This window comes from Eleutherodactylus coqui, chromosome 6, assembly GCF_035609145.1.
Source record: "Eleutherodactylus coqui strain aEleCoq1 chromosome 6, aEleCoq1.hap1, whole genome shotgun sequence".
Classification (NCBI taxonomy): Eukaryota; Metazoa; Chordata; class Amphibia; order Anura; family Eleutherodactylidae; genus Eleutherodactylus; species Eleutherodactylus coqui.
The window spans coordinates 194,767,121-194,793,105 of NC_089842.1; the positions used below are offsets into that span (position 1 = coordinate 194,767,121).

The window sequence follows — 25,985 nt, forward strand, 5'->3', positions numbered from 1 at the left end:
AAGCGGACACAGGAGGCAACAGTGCAGGAGTTATGCAGGGACACAACTGACAGTGCTGCAGCCTGCTTGGCCCTTAGGGGCACCGCAAGAGGGGAGGCAACTTTGCCGGGGGTGCAGGAGTGCCACCCGCGGACACCAGCGGCAAGGACAGTTACATCACTCTTGGCTGCTTAGGGTGCGGACAGGCAATTTAGTATTGGGTATAAGGTGAGCAACTGCAGGGGGGAATCGACTCTATGCGCTCCCGGCTGCTTCGGCTGCAGGGGTAGCAGGAGTGGGGAACAGCAGCGTGCCGTCTCTTATTAATTATGTCTGGGATGGTGGGTTAGGGTGAGGGGTAAGTGTAACAGTCAGGCTTACAGTTTGAATATAAGCCTAACTGTGACACTTACCCCTCACCCTAACCCACCATCCCAGACATAAATGAGAAATCACGCCAAACAGCTCTCTGCCTCCACAGCTTGCCTTAGTGGGCTGCAAGGACCTACAGCCCATCCAGCTCTTCTGCCAATCAGGTACAGGGGCGTCACCCCCTTGTCAATCTTGACTCCACATGGACTTCCTGGTGGTGTCAAGATACACTAATATCCACAGGACCCTAATTCTCAGGATCAGTGGAGGTCTTAGCAGTAAGACCCCCACTAATCAGTAAGTTATCCCCTGTACTGTGCATAGGGTATAACTTGTGATTCTGGTAAAACTCCTTTTAACCCTTTCCAATCCACTGTCTGACGTTTTAAGACATTATGATTTAAGGCTGTACAGCTCTGATGTTGGAAGATGTCCGTCGGGGTTCTCTTACTGTATATTGCCAGCCCCTCTGCTGTCAGAGCCTATCCAATGTGTCACCTCATGCAGTACTGGCTTTAGCCTGCATATAGCGCTGTTATATAACGGCAGAAAAAGAGTAAGCCCCCTAGGAAAACCAGGATAGAAATTGGATTGGAAAGGGTTAATAGAATTTTTATGTGGGTGCTCGTTAATGTATATGTTGTATAAAGCACTGAAATAAAATCCTTCACTACATACAAATTGCCTCTTGTAAAACACTGCACAATAACAAATGATATACATCACGTTCATTGACAGCTCTGTAACATTTCATTTTTCTAACACTTTCCAGACAGTATCTAGGTCATCACCCAAATTACTTGATGTACCTTACAGACAAATAAGAACAGATGCACTTCAATGATAATTTACGTCATAGTGATAGCAATAAGTCTTTTACTTAATATATGATTCAGTAAACAGCTGGCACTCCCCATCTACATGCACCTCAAATTTGTATTAATGCATTTTAATCAAGGCAATGTCTATATTCTCTTCTACCGTAGCTTGAGTTTTAAGCTGGGCGTGACAACAAAGTATAACTTTTTTTCATCAACTTAAAGTTTTTTTAGAACGTATGGAGAATTTTCACTGTCATTTTGATGTTTTGAGCATTCTTATGTCATTATGGAAGGGATGATAGACATTACACATTAAATTATTATCAGATTGCTATTCACCAGCATAAAAGCAGAGAGAAAAAAATCAAATACATCTGATAACTTTATGCCGAGCTAGAATTAGATACAGGTAACATAGGTACATGCCCCTGGGCACCTGCTCAACATTGTGTATCCATACGTAATTTATATCTATTTATTAGGTCAATTGGATAGTAAGAGTATTGTCAAAGACAGAGGAGAACACCCAGGGAGTGCAAGAGGAAGTCTGTAGAGGGTTTAAAGTGATGTTTTTTAATATTGTCAGAGAAACAAATGCCTCGCAAGAGAAGGGGCCAGTCCTAAGCATAAATACATTAGATTAGGTAGTGGAGAATAAGCATAAAAATATGAACAACAGCCAAAGAAGACCATGACAATTATGCAAGGCTTTCCGGACACAGCTGGGCAACTACTTTTCAAAAGTTTTCCTATTTTGTCCAGAAAAGTTTCCCAAGGGTTCAGTTTTCCTGCTCCATTATAGGAGCGGTAAAGGGGAATCCCATAGCTGAATGGATCCGTCTTATGATAAAACCGAATTGACTATAATGGATTGTATTTAGTTTCTGCTCAGCTGCCTGTATGCAAGACTTTTTCTTCCAGTTTTTAGTGCTGGATCTGTGACAGGACCTCGAAACGGACGTTACAGCACAGGTGTGAAAGCAGCATAAGACATGCAGATTTTGTGGTGAATTTATCCGTAGCACATTTTTCCAACCTGTGTTCTACCCTTAATCTGCCACATTGCAACGCACTTATTCGCCAAACGGCGAGGCTAAGGTCTGACATAAAGGATAAGACATTCTATGCCTACAGGCTCTTGAGAAGTGAGTCCAGGGCTTGCTTTATGCATGTTTTATACATGATAACATTATAGTTTGGGATATTTGTATGAACAGAATTATATGTATGCCTGTACCCAACTTCATTGTGTTGTTGAACAGAGTTGATCGAATAATGAGTCGCGTTTCACAGATGATTTTAAATTATGCCAAATTCTAAAAACTTGTCTTATAACCTTAATACTGTCCTAAGAAGGTATGAAGAATTCACCTTTATCTTTCTACAATCACTGACCATCCATGTTAAATATCAGTATAAAGAAGAGAATAGATGAGTAGGAAAGGATGAGAAGGTAACCTGGGGATTTGATGAAATTAAAAGCGTTAGGCTTTTTTTTCCCTGTATTTTTTGTTCCCGGTTATCAATTTTAGGTTTTATGAGTAGCAATCTGGTTGGTGAAATACACCATATGTTCTCAGTGATTCTGACATGACAGTTTATAGATTTACATCCATAAAAATTGCCTAAATGAGCTTGATTTATGGTAGGTTGGTATTTCGGATGGAAGACGCCCCCACTCTTTCTTCCTTATGTTTCCAACCTATTCTTTGTCACCGCAGATTTTTTTTTCTTTCTGGCTTGCTTTGGTCAAAAATCTTTCAACCCTTTCAGCACCAGAATAGGTCTGTGTTATAGCTTAATTTAATTAAAAATAGGTTTCCATGTCCAATATGCTTGGGGCACAGTTAGTTATGCCATCATAAATCTATTTACTAAATGAGGTACACCTTGCTTAAGGCAAAAGTAATTGATTGAGAAAACACAAGGTTCTCAGCTCACATTTGACTCTCCTAGTTTTTCAGTATAACTTTGAGCTAGAAACCTTGTCAAACACCAAAAATGGAATGATACCGCTTGAAGGAGAAATAAATAAAATTAATTTTAAATACTTAGTATTTCCATCGTGTAGGCATGACTGGATTTACCCATATGCACACTGGGCTTGTGCCTATAGGCAGCTCTAGGGGAAGGACACCCAATAAAGGGTAAATTAACATAGAAATATACTGAATTGAGGATTGTACTCCTATGTAAATCATATGTATTTAAGTTAATTTGGTATTCAGAGTAGTATTGGACTAAAAGGAGGACATCGAGGGAGGAACAAGGGAAAGCTACAGAGAGTGCTTGATGATCTGAACTGTTCCTTAACAACAATTTGTTCTTAGCACAGAGATCCGGCCCCTGGCTCGGACTGGCTCACTGTGGAGCCGATGGATCCTCTTGTGGGCCCTTGAGCTGAGAAACAGGCCTTGCTAGATAAAGACTGCACATCGACGGACGCTCCCCTCCTCCCCCCCTAGTGGTGTGTGACAAACCTATGGCAGTCAGTGGTTGCTATCAGCATGGGAGGCCCATTGCTTCCTTCTCTGGCCCACCTCCTCTCATTACATGCCCCGCCTCTCCACTACTTGGCTGCTGTGAGTCGGAACCAATGTCGAACTTGTTTCCTAGGGCCCATGAGTAGAATTTACTTTGGGGGCTCACCCAACAGTTGCATATACATTATGTCACACAGCATTTTGCAGATGTAGTGGAAATCGTGCGGATTTTCCATTGTGGAAAATCCACACCATTTCTTTATCAAAAACCATGTAAAAATTGGTGAAAATTTTCTTCTGCAAATCTGCATGAAAAACCTTATCAAAATCTGCACAAATGGTGTGGATTTTGGTGTGGATTTTCCACTGGAGAAAATCTGCACTATTTCCGCTATATGTACTTTAACTTGTTTACATTGTTTACAGTCAGAGAAGCTCATTCATACTTAAGTAGATCTACTTAAGTAGATAGGACTGAGCCTATCTACTTTGTTGTGGATGAGTGTGATAGAACTGTACCACACTCATCCACAACTGAATGTACGCAACTCTGTCTGGTAAACAATGAAGGTGGCTTATTGTGGTCAGTGTAGAATTTATTATTGCTATTTTGAGCTACATATATTTACTTGACTTTTAATACATTTTTTGGGGTGGAGTGGAGGGAATGAAATAAAAAATTGTAAAGCCGTTTTTTACTTTTTTACGACTTGCGCCATTCAATAAAATACAATTTTATCTATATTATCAAGTCATATCTGATTGGTTAAATTACTATTATTGCAGTTACAACACCTCCAATCCTCATTGATACAGTGGGAAGTCGGCTATATATTACAACAATAGAACCAAATTTACTACATAACTATAACACCAGAACCAAGTTAACTACATAGAAATGGTACAGAACCAAGCTTACTACTTAGATACGATACCAAAATAGAGCATACTATACAGATACAATACCAGAATCAAGCTTACTATGTAACTACGATACCAAAACCAATAGATACAATACCAGAGCCAAATTATTACATAGATACTAGAGATGAGCGAGCATACTCGGTAAGGACAATTGCTCGAGCGGGCATTGTCCTTAGCGAGTACCTGCCCGCTCGGAAGAAAAGGTTTGGGTGCCGGCGCGGGTGAGCGGTGAGTTGCAGCAGTGAGCAGGGGAGAGCGGGGGGGAGAGAGGGAGAGAGAGATCTCCCCTCCGTTCGACCCTGCTCTCCCCCACCGCTCCCCGCCCCCCGCCGGCACCCGAACCTTTTCTTCCGAGCGGGCAGGTATTCGCTAAGGACAATGCTTGCTCGAGCAATTGTCCTTAGCGAGTATGTTCGCTCATCTCTAATAGATACCATGCCAGAACCAAGTTACTACATAGATAAGATAGCAGAACTAAGCTTACTGAATAGATACAGTACCGGAGTCAAATTACTACATAGATACAATGCTGAAACCCAAATTACTACATAGATCTAGAACCAGAACAGAACTTTCAACATAGATCCAATCATAGCACCAAGCTAAAGACTAGACTTCCGAGATATACTATTTTAAAAGATTGTTGGAGACAATGGGGAAAATTTACTAAGACCAGCATTTGCGACACTAGGCTTAGTACGATTTCCTTTGGTGCATGGCAAGCTGAATACATGAAGTATATTCACAGTGAACAGGCAGTCATTTGTAGATGAATGACTGCCTGTTTACCAGGGCTGATTGTCATTTGATTTTTATGCCTGCCTAAACTGAACGACAAACAATAAGCAAACAAATAATTGTTCGTTGTTCAGCCGCTGGCAGTGTTTACACCTAATGATTATTGTTTAGTTTTGCACAATTAGGCTAAAAACACATTGGCATAGGCGCAACTATGCTCAGCGAAACGAGGGAGATTTTCACTCCCTCACTGGCAGTTCAAACTCCTCCCCAGAACAAAGGAATTTGAAAAAAAGAGGCGGGACGACAGCAGCTGCTTGATGTTCCCTGCATGACGTATTCAGTACCTGCGGGGAAGATAGGACATGTCCATGTATAAATCACAGCCGAGAAATCCCCGCAGTGAAAACTAAACCACTTAACTCGTATTGAGATCAGTGGTTTTGTTTTGTCCCGTTAAATGGCTGTGATTATCACGGCTTTATAAGGGGAGAAATTCAGTCTCATGTGTTTAAGCTCTTAAACTGCGTCTATAGGCGTGTCTTGTAGAAATATTCCACATGTATGAAAGGTCCCTAACCGTTTTCTCTATGCCTTTGGAATTACTAAAAAAGATTTATTTTAAAATGTATAATTTCTTATTGTTAAAATTAGTACATCAATGGTAAAAGCATAGAAATACGTTCCCCATTTTGTTTCGGTCACTTTGCTATATATCCTGTATAGTCTCGGACTATAGGGCAAGGGGGGTTGTTTTTTCTTTTTCTGAAATATATTTGCTTTTTTTTAAACTTATTTTTATGTATATATTTTTTTATATATAGGTCTCTTATGATGTCATATATATCATTCACACTGTCATTTTTTTTTCTTATTTTACAATTTTATTGGGGCATCCATAGGAGCCCAAGTTACAAAAAAATCCCACTATATAACAATAGTCACTGACAGGGCTGACATTACATCCTGACAATGACTCTGCCATACCAGAGGTCGCCAGTGATCATGTGAACGACACAGTCACTTCCTCTATTTACTACATGGCACTCATTGAGTGCTATGTAGGCTGGAAAAGAGAAGGCAGAAGCAGTTATAAATTACTTCTGTCTTCTCTTCGGGGTCCTCGGCTGACTCTGAGAGCTAAGCAGCAGGCCTGTACCTGCTAGATTGTAGAAGTTAAACCTGCAACACATATTTACAATAGCACGGGTTTAAAGCTTAGGACCAGGCACTGTATATTTATGGTGCTTGATCAGAAAAGGGTTAATATTGGTGCCTCTGCTATGATTACATAAGTCATGTTTAGTACCTAGCTGATCATCAGGATGCAATGTCATTTATGAAAGAGTCAGTATCTAACTTCAATATGGGTTAAAAGTTATGTTCTATAATAATTACAAATTGCTAGTCAAAAATTGGTAGGTTGCATTGAGCATAAATAATGAAGTGCCCCCCCAGAAGTGCTTAGACTGCAGGTTCCGTATGGGCACTACAGATGTACACAAAAGCGATACAGAGGCCCCAGGTGCAGAAGGCATACAGCGGGGCCATCTGTAGCAAGAGCTTCCCCGACAGTCATCCTGAAGCTAGAACCCCTGTAGTTTGGCAGCGCAGTGGGGGGGTAAATGCGCCCTGAAGCGGCTTCAACGCCGCAGTCACCCCCCCCCCCATCCCCATCTCACTCTGACAGGGAATACAGAGGACCGGGGGGAGAGACACTCCCATCCGTCGGCTGCACACTCCCTGAGGACTGCAGGGCTCACACAGCGGCAACCCCCACCCATTTCACATACAAATCGCGGCTGGGTTCTGGGAGGCCACTGGCCGAAGGGGGGACCGCTGAGAGACTGACAGCCGGCGGATGAGCAGAGGGCGGATCACATAGCGGCGTGGGCACACGGCTGAGTGCATGAATACAGAAGGGAGACTACAGTGGCGGGGGACTGCCACGGGGAGCATGGCTCCCTGAAGCAGGGACATGGGTCACAGGGGTGCAGCACATCAGCGGCGGCTAACATACTAAGGCTCATGCCACAGTGCTTTGTACCTTGTAGGACCTTTAAATCTTCCGCAAATCAGGAGCTAGGGGTGTGACAGTAGTGGCATCAACAAACAATAATACCCCTGTTGACTGCTACAATGCAGCGACAATGGTCATTTACATTCGCCAACTATCAGCTGAAAAATCTCTCTAAATGAGCAATTTTAAGCAATAGTTGTCCCATGAAAACATGGGACCCGACTAAATACTGAGTGAGAAATCACTCAGTAGTCGCAAGTCATTTGTGTCAACTCACTGAAGTGAATGGACTAGTGACCAACTTCTCACTCAGTGTAAAAAGGCAGTCGTCCATCTTTGAATGACTGCTTCTTCACAGTGAATGGTGGCTAGCGACCAGAAGCTCCACCCCAATTTACTGAATGACTATCACTTCTGCACACAATAGTCTTCCCGTCTAAGGCCCAATGTTCATGGTGGATCTGATATGTGGAATCCACGATGATCCGCAAATCAAGCGGCCCAGAGGGAAGCATGGGCATCCACACATGAATTAAAGCATGTGGATTTGATTTGCGGACCTTTTGGTCTGGAATACAAATCATAACATGCTCCATTTCAGTGCGGTTACTGCATGCACGGCCTCCTAAAGTTAACGAAAGCCGTTCAATCCGCGGGCCACGGATTCCAATGCAAGCAGGAGTTAAAAAAAACCACTCTACTGTGCATGCGTGTCGGCGCATCGGCTGGTGCTTCCACACACATCCGAAGTAAAGAAAATAGATGATGGGACTGGTACGTAGAAGACCCGCAGTGTCTAGGCCATGCGCAAGGTCGGATTCTGTTGCGGACTCCTGCATGTGGAATCCGATCCGCGTGTGGATAGAAGGCCTAAAAGTACTCTGTGTTATGTGTGTGGAGTTGTGACTTATCACTCATATTCAATAAGGGGTGGCAGAATTGATGTTTTGTATGTGTAGAGTGTTTGAGGCACTTCTTATACTCAATTCTAGCCTGAGACTAAGGGTGCTCGTATATGGGCCAATAATCACCCAAGTGGTCACTCAAAAGAACAATTACAGGTCACTTGGCAAGAGGTCAACAGGGCAAGTGAGCGAAAATCGTTCACTTGTTGGAGCTGCTTGGTTTTTAGCTCACTTAACCCCTTAGTGACCAAGCCTGTTTGCGCCCTAATGACCAGGCCAAATTTAGCAAATCTGACATGTGTCACTTTAACATGGAAAAACACCAGAAAGGCTTTGCATATCCTAGCGATTCTGACATTGTTTTTTCGCCACATGTTGTACTTCATTTAGGCGGAAAAAATAGACCGATAGAATTTGTGTTTATTAAAAGCGCCAAAATTGGGTAAAATTTTGAAAAAATCGTCATTTTTTTCACATTTCCAACTGCAATATCTTAAATATTTTCAAACATAATATAGAAATTTTTGCTAAGATTTATATTTCCACCCATTTATTTTATTTTGGGCGCACATTGGAAAAACTTTCGTTTTTTTTTTAACCATTTAGGAGACGTACAAATTTAACATTACTTTTTAGCATTTTGAGGAACACTTTGTTTTCCTACACCAAGCCAAGATTGGAAAGGCTCGTGAGTATCAGAATAATAGATACCCCCACAAATGACCCCATTTTAAAAACTATACCCCTTAGTGTATTCACGGAGGGGTGTCATGAGTATTTTGACCCCACAGTTTTTTTTCAGGAATTAATTCAATTTAGAGGAGAAAAAGTAAAATTTCATATTTTTGCAAATCTGTCATTTCAAAGACATATTTTTTTCCTATAGTTTACATGAAAATGAGGATTTACACCCCAAAATGGATACCCCTGTTTCTCGCATGTTCAGAAATATACCCATTGTGGCCCTAATGTTATATCTGAGTCCACAACGGGGCCCAAAATGAAAGGGGTAATCAGTGTCTTTCAAAACAGAAATTTTGCTTGAAGTCCTTTTAGGCCCCATAGCACACATGTAGAGTTCTTGAGCGCCCAAAACCATAGAAAACCCCCACAAATGACCCAATTTTGAAAACTAGACCCCTTAAGGAATTTATCTAGGGGTGTACTGCATATTTTGACCCCACAGTTTTTGAATGAATTCAAGCCAAGCAAAAGGAAAAAATTGTGATTTTCGTTTTTTTGGCAATTCCGTCATTTTAAAAACAGCTTTTTTTGTACAGCACACATATAAATGAAGACTTGCACCCAAAAATGGATACCCCTGTTTGTGCCGTGTTCGGAGACATACCCATTGTGGTCCTATTCTTATGTCTGGATGCACAACAGGGCCCAAAATGAAAGGAGTAGTCAGTGGCTTTCAGAACATAGATTTTGCTTGAAGTCCTTTTAGGCCCCATTGCCCACTTGTAAAGTTCTTGAGTGCCCAAAACCATATAGAACCCGCACAAATGACCCCATTTTGAAAACTAGACTCCTTAAAGGAGATGTCCCGCGCCGAAACGGGTTTTTTTTTTTTTAAACCCCCCCCCCCGTTCGGCGCGAGACAACCCCGATGCAGGGGTTAAAAAAACCACCCGCACAGCGCTTACCTGAATCCCGGCGGTCCGGTGACTTCAATACTTACCGCTGAAGATGGCCGCCGGGATCCTCTATCTTCGTGGACCGCAGCTCTTCTGTGCGGTCCACTGCCGATTCCAGCCTCCTGATTGGCTGGAATCGGCACGTGACGGGGCGGAGCTACACGGAGCTACACGGAGCCCCATAGAGAACAGCAGAAGACCCGGACTGCGCAAGCGCGGCTAATTTGGCCATCGGAGGCCAAAAATTAGTCGGCACCATGGAGACCAGGACGCTAGCAACGGAGCAGGTAAGTAAAAAACTTTTTATAACTTCTGTATGGCTCATAATTAATGCACAATGTATATTACAAAGTGCATTATTATGGCCATACAGAAGTGTATAACCCCACTTGCTGCCTCGGGACATCTCCTTTAAGGAATTTATCTAGGGGTGTACTGCATATTTTGACCCCACAGTTTTTGAATAAATTCAAGCAAAGCAGAAGGAAAAAATTAGGAGTTTTGTTTTTTTGGCAATTCTGTCATTTTAAAAACAGCTTTTTTTGTACAGCACACATATAAAGGAAGACTTGCACCCCAAAATGGATACCCCTGTTTGTACTGTTTTCAGAAACATACCCATTGTGGTCCTAATATTATGTCCGCATGCACAACGGGGCCCAAAATGAAAGGAGTAATCGGTGGCTTTCAGAACATAGATTTTGCTTGAAGTCCTTTTAGGCCCCATTGCCCACTTGTAGAGTTCTTGAGCGGCCAAAACAATAGACCCCTTAACAAATTTATCTAGGGGTTTACTGTGTATTTTAAACCTACAATTTTTGAATAGATCTAAGCAAAGCAGTAAGAAAAAATTACGTCAATTTAAAAACAGGTTTTTTTGTACAGCACATGTATAAATGAAGACTTTCACCCCAAAATGGATACCCCTGTTTGTCCTGTGTTCAGAAACATACCCATTGTGGCCCTAATCTACTTACAGGAGACATGGCTCAGCCTACAATGAAAGGAATACCCGTTGGATTTCAGGGTACAACTGAATAAATTCCAGGCCCCATTGCCCACTTATAGAGCCATTGAGCGGCCAAAACTATAAAGAACCCCCTCAAATGACCCCATTTTGAAAACTAGACCCCTTAACAAATTCATCTAGGGGTGTACTGCGTATTTTGACCCCACGGTATTTGAATGAATCTAAGCAAAGCAGAAGGAAAAAGTTACGATTTTCAATTTTTTTGGCAATTTTTTAAATCTAAAAACAGTTTTTTCGTACAGTGTACATAGGAATGAAGACATTAACCCCCAAATGGATCCCCCCGTTTGTCCCGTGTTCAGAAACATACCCATTGTGACCCTAATTTACCTACAGGACCCATGGCAAGGCCTATAAAGGAGGGAACACCCGTTGGATTTCAGGGCACAACTGAATAAATTCCAGGCCCCATTGCTTATTTGTACGGAATAAAAATTGACTCCCTAAACCCCCCCCCCCCCCCCCCCCGCCCACACACACTCTGCGCCCTTTTCAGCGCTTGCAAATCTTAGATAAAAGTAATAATGTGAACTGTGTGGTATTTCCGAAGACAGGGGTAATTACGGAGGCTGGTTGGAATGGGCCCATGTGGCAATAAAAACGTGTATCCCGCCTCCTCTCATGCTTTTTGGGGGTCATTTCTTGACCTCAGTAGCGGGTATGGGGTGTAAAAAGTGGCGTTCTGTGAGTCTCCGTAAGCTTCATGAGGTGCGGCGGTCTCACACAGAAGGCGCTCAACAAGCCACTCCTGGAACTGCATGAAGGCGAGCGTTCCCGGGGCTTCTTGTAAATTATGGATTATAGGTAGCGGTCTGAATAACGCCAGACTCACGCAGCCGTAGGTGGAATCCGCTTGCGGAGGCCCGCAGCAGATCCCAGCTGTGAGCCGGCCGTGACCCTGCGTACGGCTGCGTAATGTACTGCGCATAACTGCCTACTTACACAGGTGGTCATGCGCAGCACACCTTTTTTTTGTTTGTATTTCCCGCACCGTCGCTTAGCGATGATGCGGGTACCCGCAGCCCGTATACAAGGTAGTTGCGTATGGGCAACGGGTATATCCGCGACCATGGAGCACAATAGGCTCTATGTTGCAGATATCTGCGGTAAAATAGAACCTGCTTTGTTCTCTTTTCTGCGAGTGGATTACACAATTCCAACCCACTAATGTGAGCGGAATTGTGTAGTCCAATGCGATTGATCTGCGCAATACCGCGGATCAGACGCATGCGGGGAGGTGAAGCTTTTCTTTCAGGGGAGGTGAAGCTTTTCTTTTTTTAAACTTTTTTTCACTTTTCCGCGATCGCCGTTATCCATTGAATAACGGCGATCGTGGTACCGGGGACCGCTCACAGCGGTCCCCGCTGACATCTCCTGCCTCCCGGCTACCTACGGGCTCCGGGTCTTCTGCGCATGCGGCTGACGTAATGCCGCCTGGCGCGCATGCGCAGAAGACTGGCTTCGGGGCCCGGAGGAGGAGGAGAGCAGGGAGCAGTGCGGCGGACCCAGGTGAGTAATTTCAGCTGCCCTGATGGATCCGATCCATCAGGGCAGCTGGATCTTTAACTTATTTTCAACTTTTTAAAAGTTTTTTGCGATAGGCGCTATCGATTGGATAGCGCCGATCGCAATGCCGGGGGGGGGGGGGGGACTGCCCGCAGCCCAGGATGACAGCTCCATGCTGTCGGCTACCTGCGGGCACTGGCAGCATGGAGCTGTCACGTCCAGAGCCCGAGGGGCTTTATTCTCTATAGGACACATGTTTTTACGACCTCAGAGAATAAAGCCCACTTCGGGAGGACGTAAAAACACTATGGGCTGGTCGTTAAGGGGTTAAAAACTACTACTAATGGCTGTAATTCGCAGATCACAAAAAATCCGACCACATGGGTCATGGTCGCAGTTACTTGCAAACTCACACTGCAGCCCCCACTGACCACAATGAAATTACAAGGTCGCAAGGGTACACAGCAACCTGTGGTCTTGTGTGATCCCTGTCACAGTCAAAAGTCATTGGGCAGTCCAAGCCAAAGCGGGAGGCAAGTGTGAGACTGAGCTCTGAAATAGTGTTTACCCCTTATAGTTGCACCCATGTCATTGTGCCGGAGAGGAGGCCTTCCGTGACAGAGGGTATTTGATACTCTGCCATTAATAACCATTTTGGATTGCATATAAGAGGGCCTCAAGATGGGTTTTTCATTACCTTTGGCCGCATCTAGCCATACTCACTTAGTGTAAATGACCCATGGCAATTGCTTTCAAGTCACAATAATGGAAGCCATCATTACTGAAATTAATCTGATGTGCTAAAAAATGGTGTCATCAGACAAGCCTAGTTGTGATGATTGCTGCATGTAAACAGGAGTCAGCATAGTAATGATTAGCCACCTAAGGACACACTGAGATCAATGTTAAATGTAAGAATTTTTCTAGGTTGCTGCGGAACTTTAGCAGTGAACAAATAAGAAAATGGTAAGTCAATGGTAAGGCCTTGGTCTGCTTACATCCCATAGTGAACCAATATGGCGCTTAACCTTATCTATAGCATTAATAATAATAATAATAATCTTTATTTGTATAGCGCCAACATATTCCGCAGCACTTACATAGACAGGGGGAATACAAAAAGACAAAAAATACAAAAATTAGAGAACCACGTTTACATAGTAATCAGTTGATGGAAACAATAGGGGTGCGGGTCCTGCTCCAACGAGCTCACATACTACAAGTAATGGGGTGATACAGAAGGTAAAGGGGCTGGAGATGTGCACGGTATGGCGAGGTGGTGAGTAAGGGATGCTATACACATAGACAATGGTCAGACATTGGCCGTGTGACGGCAGAATCGGTATGACTGCAGGAACAGTTTATGATGGCCAGCAGGGATTGCAGTTAATAGGTCAGGGAGCATGTTATCAGGGGGGTACAAAGGAATTTGTTTAGGGTATGCAGTATGCCCCCCTGAAGAGGTGCGTTTTTAGAGCACGCCTGAAGTTCTGCAAGTCCTGGATTGGCCGGGTAGCCTTTGGTAATGCGTTCCAGAGGAGCGGTGCTGCTCTGGAGAAGTCTTGGAGGCGGGAATGAGAAGTTCGAATTAGAGGGGTGCGCGGTCTAGTTTCGTTAGCAGAGCGGAGAGCCCAGGCTTAGTGATGGATTGAGATGAGGGAGGCAATATAGGGGGGCGCTGCACTGTGGAGGGCTTTGTGGATGAAGGTAGCGAGTTTAAATTGAATTATGTATTTAACGGGCAGCCAGTGCAGTGATCAGCACAGGGCAGAGGCATCCGAGTAGTGTCTGGAGAGGAAGATGAACCTGGCTGCCGCATTCAGGATAGATTGGAGAGGGTAGAATCTGGTGCAGGGGAGGCCGATCAGCAACGAGTTGTAATAATCGAGCGGAGAGTGGATGAGGGCAACAGTAAGCGTTTTTAGCGTATCTACAGTGAGAAAAGAGCGGATTCTTGCGATGTTCTTGAGGTGCAGCTGACATGTTTGGGCGTTAGATTGGATGTAGGGGGTAAATGATAGCTTAGAGTCGAATATGACCCCAAGGCAGCGGGCATGTTGTCTAGGAGTTAGGGGAGGTAGAGCCAGCAAAGGAGACACTGAAAGAGCGGTCAGATAGGTAGGAGGAGAACCAGGAGAGAGCGGTGTCCTTTAGGCCGACGGAGCGAAGCATACTGAGAAGGAGTTTGTGGTCGACAGTGTAAAATGCTGCGGAGAGGTCGAGGAGGATGAGTAGGGAGTAATTGCCCTCAATTTGGTCATTGGATACACTTGTAAAGGCAGTTTATGTGTAACATTGCTTGAGAACTATCAATACTTATATTTACTGCTTGTGACACAATATTTCTCAATATTACCAACCACCCTGAAGCAAGCTAGGCATGTGCCACCAACAATTACACAAGTACGGTAGTACTGCAACTTTGTCTTGCACTCTGTATTCCGATTCAGTCCCTAGTAACTGATCTCAGAGTCGAGTCACTCTTGACTGTAACTCTAGGCTAGTGTTTAGTTATCTGCGTATGATGGATTAGTGCCGGATTTTCATGCATAAAGGTCCTTTTACATGGAACAATTATCATTCAAAAAAATCATTCAAACATGCAAAAGCGAAATAATATAATCTTTCAGTCTAAATGTAGCCAATGATTAAATGATGAATGATAAATCAATCACTTTTCATTCGTTGTTCATTTTAGGGCTTATTCACATGAGCGTATATGTTTTCATGGCCGGCAGATATATGCTACCATCTGATGCATTGGATTCTAATGCATCAAATCACACGGGCGTATTGCCAGCCAATATAGCCCCTTGTGCTTTTACGCCGGCCAGGAAAGATAATCCTGGAACTATCTTCCTGAAATAAACAATTTCTCGTTTGACCAATTTACTCTAATAGCCCCGCTTTCTCTCCCCCTGCTGTGGGGAAGTCCTGAAGTCCTGTGGGGCTTCTTCTCTCGCTCCTCCTGGAGCAGCTGTCTGTTCACGCGATTTCTAATGCAGTATAAGCCAAATTTTTTTGCCCACCTATACTGCGCTAAAACAGCAATCGTGTGAACGAGGCCTAAGTCTTTGGCTTCTTTCACACAAGCGCATATCAGCTGGCCGTTTTCACAGACGGCTGATATACACTGTGATCTGATGCATTGGATTCCAATGCATGAGATCACATGGCCGTATTTCTGAGACGCAAAAGCGCCCGGCCGGCCAATATAGCGCCGGGTGTTTTTTACATTGGGCCCAAAAGATAGTCCTTGAACTGAATCTTTTGGGCCAGAATACGTTGGCTGCTGCATGGGCTCCTATGGGAGCCCATGGCAGCGGCCACAGGTGGGAGGTAGTTTAGCAGCGTGGCTGCTAAACTCCTTTCCTCTGCTCTCCTCCCCCCGTGCAGGCTCACCATTCTTCTCCTCCCCGCTGGATCTCTGCAATGGGAGGGGGTGGGACGGGGGCAGAGCTAAAAGTCGACCCAGCCCGCCTCCTCCCATTGCTGGCTGTGGACAAGAAGCGGGACGTGGATGGAGCTAAGCTCCCGCCCTCTCCCCGCCCCTTGTCCATAGCCATAAATGGGAGGAGGTGGGATGGGCTGGTGCTTAGCTCTGCCCCCGTCCCGCCCCCTCCCATTATAAAGAAAGAGCGGGGAGGAGAGGAAAAGTAAGCCTGCGATGGGGAAGAAGGGGAAATTTGCAACGGCATGGTGAGCTCGGTGCACCGGGTCCCATGCCATGTGAATGTTTGTGCGCCCGTTCAAAAGCTTCTATGCCCCAGATGGAAGCGTATATTGGCCGGCCGTGAAAACGCTGGCCAGTATGCGCTCGTGTGAAAGAAGCCCCAGGGCTTAAACACATGGGTGTGTATTTGTCCTATTATGCAGCCGTGATAATCACTTCATAACGGGACAAAGCAAAACCAATTATTTCAATTGATTTCAATGGTTTTGTTTTTATTAGCTAGATTCCTGGCCATCAATAGTACAGGTTAGAAAACATAGGACCTGCCCTATCTTCCCTTGGTTATTTTCAAACTTGCATGCTATAGTGCAGAGTTTGAAAAGTCAGAGAAAAAAAAAACCTGTTCATGCGCAGCTTATTCTCTGTTGCGGCGAGCGTAGTTGTGCATATGGCCATTTGAAACCTCCCTTCACATAGGCATATGTGTATTTGCGCACGCCTGAGCGCTGAATATTTGCAGAATGAACAATGCTTTTTCTGCGTGTACACTGGTGTATTTTACTGTACTTTTTGCACCCGCAAGCTATGTTCATGGGTGCACGGCAAACAAAGACGCACCGATTGAAATGGCTAATTAGTTCCAGATGTGTTCTTTTTCCTACGCAATTACCCAGTGTTTCATACATTTCCTAGCATAGCACATGCTGAGTTATTTATTTTGCAGAATCGAAATGTCCAGGAAAAATACGCGCATGTGAACGAACCTATTGAAATCAATGGGTTCTATTCTCTGTGTATTGCGCGCGCAAAAACGCCCAAGTGAAGGGGGCCTTAGGCCTCTATCACGAATACATAAGTGTGGTATGTCAAGGTATAAATAGGCTATAAAATGAAATAAATAGGCCTGCCTGTGAACAAAGAATATTTAGTGTCTGTATTGTGCTCGTCAGTAATTTACTTTTATGCAAACTTTAAACAATGTTATTCTTTTGCTCCAAACTTATCCTGCAGGACTGCATCCCATCCCGCTTCACAGCCTGTCATTTAGAGAGTTTCAAATCCAAGTGCTTGTTAGATATCCTTACTGAGATGTTACTGCATCTGAGATCCAGCAGCCCTACTGAGATATTACTACTTCTGAGATTTCCCTACACAGCTGTTACTGTTCCTAAGCTATAACTGCTTCTAAAATATGTCTACATTCATGTGCCAGCAGTGTGGCACAGCAGTAATGTTTGTTGTGTATTACAGTCAACTACCGGAGGTTTTATGGATTCCGAGACATCCTTACTGAAATATAACTACTTGTGAGATATGGCTCTTTTAAGTTCCCAATGCTGTACCATAATAGTAAACCTGTATTAAACAAGCAGGGCATGGACCTTTCCAGGTCACAGTGTGCACACAACATAAAGCAGGTTTCCTTCAGCATTATATAGACATAGTCAGTCATGTTGAGCCCAAATACTTTACAAATAACATAGTATGTAAGGCCAAAAAAGACATATGTCCGTCCAGTTCAGCCTATTTCCCCCCAATGTTGATCCAGAAGAAGGCAAAAAAACCTCAATGAGCTAGTAGCCAATTTTTCCCATTTAAGGAAAAAATTCCTTTCCGACTATGGCTATGCTAAATTACATTTAGCTATTTTGTAAGACAACAGAATCATGTCAAGGGGGCATCATAGCTGGTCTTGGGTTATGTTCATAACATGGTATATCATGCACCAGTTTATACTTTGGTATGCAATGATATTATGTAGTTTCTAGATCACCAATGTTTGATATGCCCCACATACAACATTGCTAGGAATTTAGTTTAGAACCTTGCACATCTGTAGATGTTGCTCTTCAGACACCAATAATCCAAGACTGTTCTGCACAGTAGCCTCCATGTCAAGTAGCCAGTCCCAGAATTCCTGGCACTCTCCCTCCAAGTCCTGTACACTGCAGAGAAAAAGATAACAGTTTTCATTTAGACATTTTTAGAGTCACAGTGGGTTCCCTGCCTGCCAAAACATCTTTACCAAGAGCGTCATGGGCCCCACAAGCCAAGTAGGTCCTGGCATATGTCCAGGTTTTCATGATGCTAATGACTGCCCTGAAGGGACACCTAGCATAAGTAGCTTTGATTAAGTAAAAGATGGGACGAGATTATCAATCCAATGTTACAACATGACATAACTAATTGTTCAAGGGAAATATCTTCACAATTAGATAATCAAGATGAAAAACTCTCCAAACCCAACCTGCCATTTTAGAACTATGTTTTCCATTAAAGTTACAGCTTTCTTTTCTTAGTGAAATACCAATTGGTTTAGCTTAATGTATGTTTTTTGATTGTGGTGCCCATGAGCTGCTGTGAAAAAAAAAAAAAAAGAATTCCCTTGACGGCAGACAACGGCACTCTCATTTTTTGTATCCCACACCAAAGCATGCAAGGTACCACTAGATCAGAGGTCCTCAACCTTCTGTACTGTGTGAGCCACACTCAACTCAAAAATGAAGATGAGAAATTTTTAGGCTAAGACTACATGGTGACTTTACTTGTGATAGGCAACATATGGACAAAGATTGCACTATGGCTGTGCTAAATTACATCCTGATGTAAGTGAATGCAGTCGCATTGGGGCTTACAACTTGCCTCGACCCAACAATCACAAGAAATTTTTAGAAAGCATTTGATACAGTGCAGCATAATAGGCTGATATATAAAATGAGACAGCTGGGTCTGGGCGAAAAGGTGTGTATCTGGGTAAAGAACTGGCTCAGAGAGAGAAAGCAGAGGGTGGTAATACATGGTTCTTACTCTGATTGGGCCACCGTTGCTAGTGGGGTGCCACAGGATTCAGTACTAAGCCCCATTCTGTTCAATATATTTATTAATGACCTGATAGAAGGACTACACAGTAAAATATCCATATAAGAAATTATAGAGGGTAATTAATACAACAGAGGACAATATGCGGCTACAAACGGACCTAGATAAGTTGGGGGCTTGAGTTGAAAAATGGTAAATGTTCAATATTGATAAATGTAAGGTTATGCACATGGGCAGAAGAAATGGATGCCACCAATTTACACTAAATGGGGTACTGCTAGGGAGAAGTGATATGGAAAAAGACCTGGGGGTACTAGTTGACTGTAGACTTAATTGGAGCAGTCAATGCCAGTCAGCTGCTGCTGAGGCAAATAAAGCCGTGGGGTGCATTAAAAGAGGTATAGGGGCGAGGGACGGGAACACTATATTCTTCCACTATATAAGGGCACTTGTCAAGCCTTACATGGAATACTGCGCACAGTTCTGGTCACCAGTGTTCAGGAAAGACGTTGCAGTGCTTGAGGGGTCCAAAGAAGGGCAACTAAATTAATAAATGGAATGGGAGGACTGGAATACTCAGAGAGGCTATCATAATTAGGATTATTCACCCTGGAAAAAAGACGATTAAGAGGTGATCAAATAACTATGTATAGATACATCAGGGGACAATACAAGGATCTCTCCCATGATCTTGTTATATGAAGGACTGTGACGGTAACAAGAGGGCATCCTCTACATCTAGAGGAAAGAATGTTTCATCACCAACACAGAAAGGGGTTCTTTACCATAAGAGCAGCGAGACTGTGGAGCTCTCTGCCTGAAGATGTGGTGATGGCAAAATCCATAGAGGAGTTTAAGAGGGAGCTAGATGTCTTTTTAGAGCACTGTGATATTACAGGATATAGACATTAGGTGAGCAGTGGGTTGTTGGTCTTGGTCTTGGAGTTAGGTAGAACTCAAACGTTGAACCAGGGATTATTCTGACTGCCATTATGGAGTCGAGAAGGAATGTTTTCCTCCAAAGAAGCTAAATTGGCATCTGCCTCATTGGTTTTTTTTGCCTTCCTCTGGATCAACAAGGTGGGGGGGGGGGGGGGGCAGAAATAGACTGAACTAGCATACTATGTTACTATGTTATGTATTTGATACTAGTATTATGCCATCAGAATTGGCATTGCTTGGTGGTTAGGATATGTCTGCAATAACTTCAATTTTCAGTACACAGTCATAACTTAGGATTTCGACTACAAGCCACATAGCAAGGGTTGCAAGCCACTAATTGGGGACAACTCTGTGCCCTTCTTATTATAAACACTTGTTAACATTTGTCTACAGCAACCAATTAGATTGCTGTTTTCATGCACAAAAAGGCCTGTAAGATGATAAGTGACATTGAAACATAGTAACATAGAATGTTAGGCTGAAAAAAGACATTTGTCTGTCTAGTTTAGGTTATTATCCCACAATGCTGATCCAGAGGTAGGCGAAAAAAAAAGTGCAGTAGAAGCCAATTTTCATCATTTAAGGAAAAAAATTCCTTCCAAACTCCAATCTGGCAATCAATATAATCCCTTCTGAAGTAATCAGCGACTATAACATGTAATAATGTAACACTAAAGAAACACGTCCAGGCCCCTCTTTTATTCTTTTAGTGGAGTTCCCCATCACCACGCCCTCAGGCAGAGAGTTCCATAGTCTCACTGCTCTTAAAGCAAAGAACCCCCTTCTATGTTGTTGTAGAAATCTTCTTTCCTGATGGGAGATATCTCTGTATTCTCCCCTGATATATTTATACATAGTTGTCAGGTCGCCCCTCAACCGTCTTTTTCTAAACTTATTAATCCCAATTTTGAAATCTCTCTGGGTATTGTAGTCCACCAATTTCATTTATTAGTTTAGCTGCCTGCCTTTGTACCCGCTCAAGCTCTGATATGTTCTTCTTGATTACAGGAGCTCAAAACTGTACACAATATTCCATGTGTGGTCAGATCAGTGGTCTTACTATGAGACGGTGCTCTACTTTTTGTCAATTGTGTCCATTTATATAAAACACATTAATAAACAATATAAAATGCAACTTAGGCCATTTTCAGAATGCTAATATATGGCTCTGTGTGTCAAAGAGTTCAGATCCTACCAGCATAGAGGTTTCCCTGCTTTGTTGTGATTGGATCAGATCTGAGTACAAAATATACAGACGACCGTATTTTGGACATCTGAAAAATGCCAAGTAAAACAAATTATGTGGATAAAGTAGCCTTCAGTTTGGAAAAGAGGCGGGTTTTTAAATGTCAAAGGCGTCCCTCTATATGTCAAGTAGCCAAGTAATAAGTGTTTATTTATCCCTACAGCGGATTAAGAATGTGGTACAGGATACAGTATATTATAGGGCTGCTTTATCAAAGAAAACTGTATGGACAACATATGGACAAATATACGGAAGTGTCATGAATTACATGGTCATTTGCTGATGATACAGTGGAAGAGATGTCCTCACCTGTCACATCTCATGCTACTTTTCAGTGGAGGTGGATCAGAATGATGGCTGTTCTCGATATACTCTGTGCTGCTCAGCTGCAGCGACATCTTGGTTATTGCATCTCTCTGAGCTTGTAAGGAACTAAGAGGTTCATTTACCTGCGGAGTGAAGAGAATAGATGGGTCATAGGTTCCAAGCAAACATAATGGACAGCCTGTTCTTGAAAAAAGAAATGGAATAGAAAATCAGATCACAAAGACTCTGCAAACACAACGCAATACCCTCAACAGTGCCGCTTGATGACCAGTAGTTGTGATGCAGTACCTGTTTCCGACAACATAATGCAGTAAAGTTCTAGTTCAGAATTTAGGCCACTTACTTTATAACTAAGACTCATATAGGTGCAGAGAATGTACTGGTTTTAAGTAGGACGTAAAGGCCCATTTACACGCATAGACAATCTTTCAAATGATTGAAAGATTGACAGCTATAGCGATCGTTTTGCATAAAGTGTTAATAGACACTAATGTCCATTAACACTATATCAGCTTCATTTGCATGTAAAAGGGCCTCCTGTTTTCAGAACACAGCATATGGTCTGAGCTCTGCACACAGCTCGTTTGTTCTCGCAGGAGCTGTCCGCAGAATACAATATAATCTCCGACTACCCTGCAGAATTCAGCATGTGGTCCCTGTTACCTCTTTCCATCTGAACAATGGATTTTAATCTCACCTTTAAATCATCGTTCAGCTGAAAAATGAATGATGGCAGTGTTTACATGCAACGATGCAATAATGGTTGCATGTAAATGTGCCTTTAGGAATTGCACACCAAATAATGCATAGGCTTTATTGATATTTGTATTTCTATACCAAATAGACTGGTAATACATATTCTGACTGCATTTATGCGGCTGTTTATGGACAAGCATCCAGGCTTGACTGCAAGTCTACTGACCTCAATTATGAGCCTTATAGGAATCTATGATGCTTGGAGTTCGAGTTAGGAGGCCGTCCGGGATACTTGTCCATATTACGGATGCATAAATGCAGCAGGAACATACAGGAAGTGGATGCCTTACATGGGGCTATAAATCATATTTCAATAAGACACGTAGAGACCGATTTTCAATGGAGGTAATATGACACAGATGCTGCCGGGCAGAAGTGAACATCTGCCCCAGCAACAAGCGTACTTTGGTCTGAGCCACTCAGCTGCTCCCAAAACCACCCAGAGCAGGGCAAGAGGTGAAATAAACACAAATTTGGTAGGAAAGCTCTCAGCCAAGCAAGGGTCAAAAGGACAGCTCAGTGCTAATGATTAAAATCCAATGCATTTCAAAGGTGTTTCCATATTTTTGTCCACTCCCTGTACTCGTGTGTCGCCGGTCATCGTCAGTATGGATCATAAGACGAGTTTATTCTGTTGCTGTATATGAATTCTTATGTGTACTTGGTTGCATCCCCATTATATACAGATGTATAGATATATTGAACATTGTGAAGCCCTGTTGATAAAGTACTGTCTGTCATAACGATAGTCTTGAGAGAACAACCGACTTTGATTACACATCTCTACGCAGAATCTGATCCCGCGCATCTATCTGCCTTATCTGAACCTCTGTAAAGACTATTGCTGATTCTGACTTAGAAACATAGAGTGGCAGCACTGGAAAAGATAAAATCCAAGGCTGTTTTGTCTCGGAACACCCGCTGGTTGGATCCTGAATACTGCATTCTTGTCCTGGGGATTTGAGGATTTCAGTGGGGTTTTTATTTTATTATTATTCAAAGCATTAAAAGTCAACAGCTGGACGGCAGACACGCGCATTCATCTATCCCACTGTGGACAGATGTTTTAAATAAAATGCTATTTACATTTGCTCAGATACTGAGGCCCAATGCATAATACAACCGGCTTGGAACATGCCTTTTGTTATATTAAATTTCTCATCCTCCTGGAAAAGGGAAGTATAAGATTTGTGGTAGATGAAGAGAGGAAATATTTCTTATTTCTGCACTTTGAACAGTTGGGGGCAAGGCAGAAGAGATTTAGGCTAGGGCTATGTAGCGACTTTGGGTGTGACTCACATCGCACTTCACAGTGTAAATAAATGGGGTCATGTTGCAAATGGCAAGAACAGCCGTAAGAACTCCAAACCTGCTGGTCAACAACGTGAACACATTTGTAGAGATATAGGCACAAGGTTGCTGCGATTTTTGGTTGTGCGGTGTGTTTTGCACCCAAAGTCTCAATGTAGCCCTTAATTTTGAGGGTCAGTATTTTCAATTATTGATCAATTTGAATATAATGAATACACATATTGATACATATGCACAATGGTTTTCATGTTCTCATAGGACAAGATCATCAGGATATAAATGAAGAGCATTTTCCCCCTAAATTTTAAAATACCTGTAAGTATGATTCCTTCAATTGATTTCTTTTGTAAATCTGTTAACTTTCAGTTCAGTTGTTCCATTGTTAAATCTGCTCCTTTGAACGTTTTTCAACAATGACAATCGATTAATACTGGCCATTAAAGCTGCTAAGTAGTTATCACTTTCCTAGAATGACAAATCAATTTTGCACAGTAAGGGCTCATGTACACTGGCACAGAGCCTGTATGGTGCTTTAGTACAGAGTCAGACGATCTCAGTGTACTGACATACAGACTCTGTTGGACTCTTTATGTTTAGTAATATTATCCCCTAGAAGCCTCTTTGGCAGGTCTATTACATCTCTGTACAAAACTGAGCAGTAATATGGCCATATGCATGAGCCTTACGTAGGCATGGTTATGCAACGATACATTCCCTCCTTTCCATATTATTGCATAACTAAGGTACTGCCATTCAGGAATCAAGGAAAGCTAGGTTATAGTCCCATTGCAAGCTGTAATGGGAACTATATTGATTGCGCATGATAAACCATTTACACCAATTTTCTGTAGTATAAAGCCCCCTTTATTCGAGCGTATTTGTGCACACAATACACAGAGAACAGAGTCCATTGATTTCAATGGCCTTGTTCATATGTGCATATTTTTCCTGTGCATTTTGGTCACGCAAAAGAAGCGCAAAATACTCTATTTTCCTGCGCATTCAAAGCCCCCCCATAGCAGTCAATGGGAATGCGCAAATTCATGCAAAATACAGTAGGAGATGCGTGAAACACTGCAAAAATGCATAGGAAATTAGCCATTTCAATCAGTGCATCTTTGTTTGCTGTGCGCAAATAAACGTGCCTTGCGGGAGCAAAAGTACAGAAAATAAGCCAAAGCGTGTGGAAAGAAGCATCGTTCATCCTGTAACTATGTAGCGCTCAGGCGTGTGCAAATATGCATACGCTTGTGTGATGGGGACCTAAAAGTAGAAAAATTTAGCTGACACTCTTTTTGCACTAAAATTGGTCACTTTAACCTTCTCTCTTAATAAATTTTGGAAGAAAAAGCTGGGCAGCTGGGCGGAAAGTGGGCGGACCCCATTATAGTCAGTGGGGTCCGCTAGGCGCTATTCGGTTCCATCCATAGACAGAACTGTTCGGCCATAGACGGAACCGTTAGGCTTCTTGAATGGAGCAGGAAAGCAGAACTTCGAGCACAGGTGTGAAGCCAGCCTTACTTTAGCACGCATAGCAGTGGCTATTTTGCCGCGATAAAACGCTGGCCAAAAATCGCGGCCGCCTGAAGCGTTGGGTTTCAATGCAGTTGTTCAGTGGGTGATTTTTTTTGCTGGAAAAGATAGCCCACACAGTGATATACAGGGGGAAGGAGTTTAGCAGAGCTAAACTCTCTCCCCTCGCCCAACGGCATATACGGTGCGCTTGAATGGGCATTAAAACGGGAGATGCAGCTGCGACTTGGTCGCGGCTCCCCTCGTTCATGTGATTTTTGACCGCAACGTGGGTGGCCGAAAATCTCAGCACCCATGTGAAGGAGTCCTTTAAGTTTTCAAGACTCCTTTGGACAGTTGTTTGTAGATCAGTACCTGCATCACTTTTTTCTAAGTACTTTAGCTTGCTTTTAATAACTTGCTCCTACTTGGATTCTCTTCTTGGTTAAAGGACATGGATGCCATCATCTGGGAGACGGACTTCTGTGTTGGAAACTCTAATGAGTGAGGTGAACCACTGTGTCTACACATCGTTGATTGTTTATTTGTCTCAGGAAGAAACAAATGCATCCATGTTTCATCCATCTTAGTCAAAGCAGGAACCTGTTGTGTTCCATATAAAGTGCCTATGAATTGCCTGAGAGGCCCAACAAAGCAGCACTTCTGATCCACATTCACAAATGTTGACAACCTACCTGGCAGAGAATTTTCTCACGTTATGGATGTTGAGTGCTACATATTCCCAACATATCTCGGACATGTCGGTTATCCATGCTAAGAATCTGTGATTATGCCATCAATGACATCAAGATTTTCAGATACATTGACTGCAATTGGACTGACTGGAAAGTCTTTCTCTTCAGGGCTGCCTTAAATTGAGTAATATATGTTTCTCTATTGAATAGCAAAGATTTATTCTAATGTAACTAAGGTAAATTAATAAATTTGAAGAATTTTATCACCACTTTAGACACTTAAGA

General features: G+C 42.9%; 1 protein-coding gene across 1 annotated transcript in view; it reads right to left on the bottom strand.

Moving 5' to 3' along the window:
- Nucleotides 1-25,765, bottom strand: part of LOC136571799 (A-kinase anchor protein 6-like) — a 70,058-nt gene extending 44,293 nt beyond the window's left edge. The window contains exons 1-4 of the mRNA XM_066572426.1: nt 25,701-25,765; nt 23,482-23,551; nt 21,409-21,548; nt 17,917-18,037 (exon numbers count right to left, since the gene is read on the bottom strand). Of these exons, the coding sequence (XP_066428523.1) occupies nt 17,917-18,037; nt 21,409-21,548; nt 23,482-23,551; nt 25,701-25,765 (396 nt within the window). The remainder of the gene's footprint in view (nt 1-17,916; nt 18,038-21,408; nt 21,549-23,481; nt 23,552-25,700) is intronic.
- Nucleotides 25,766-25,985: the final 220 nt, after the last annotated feature.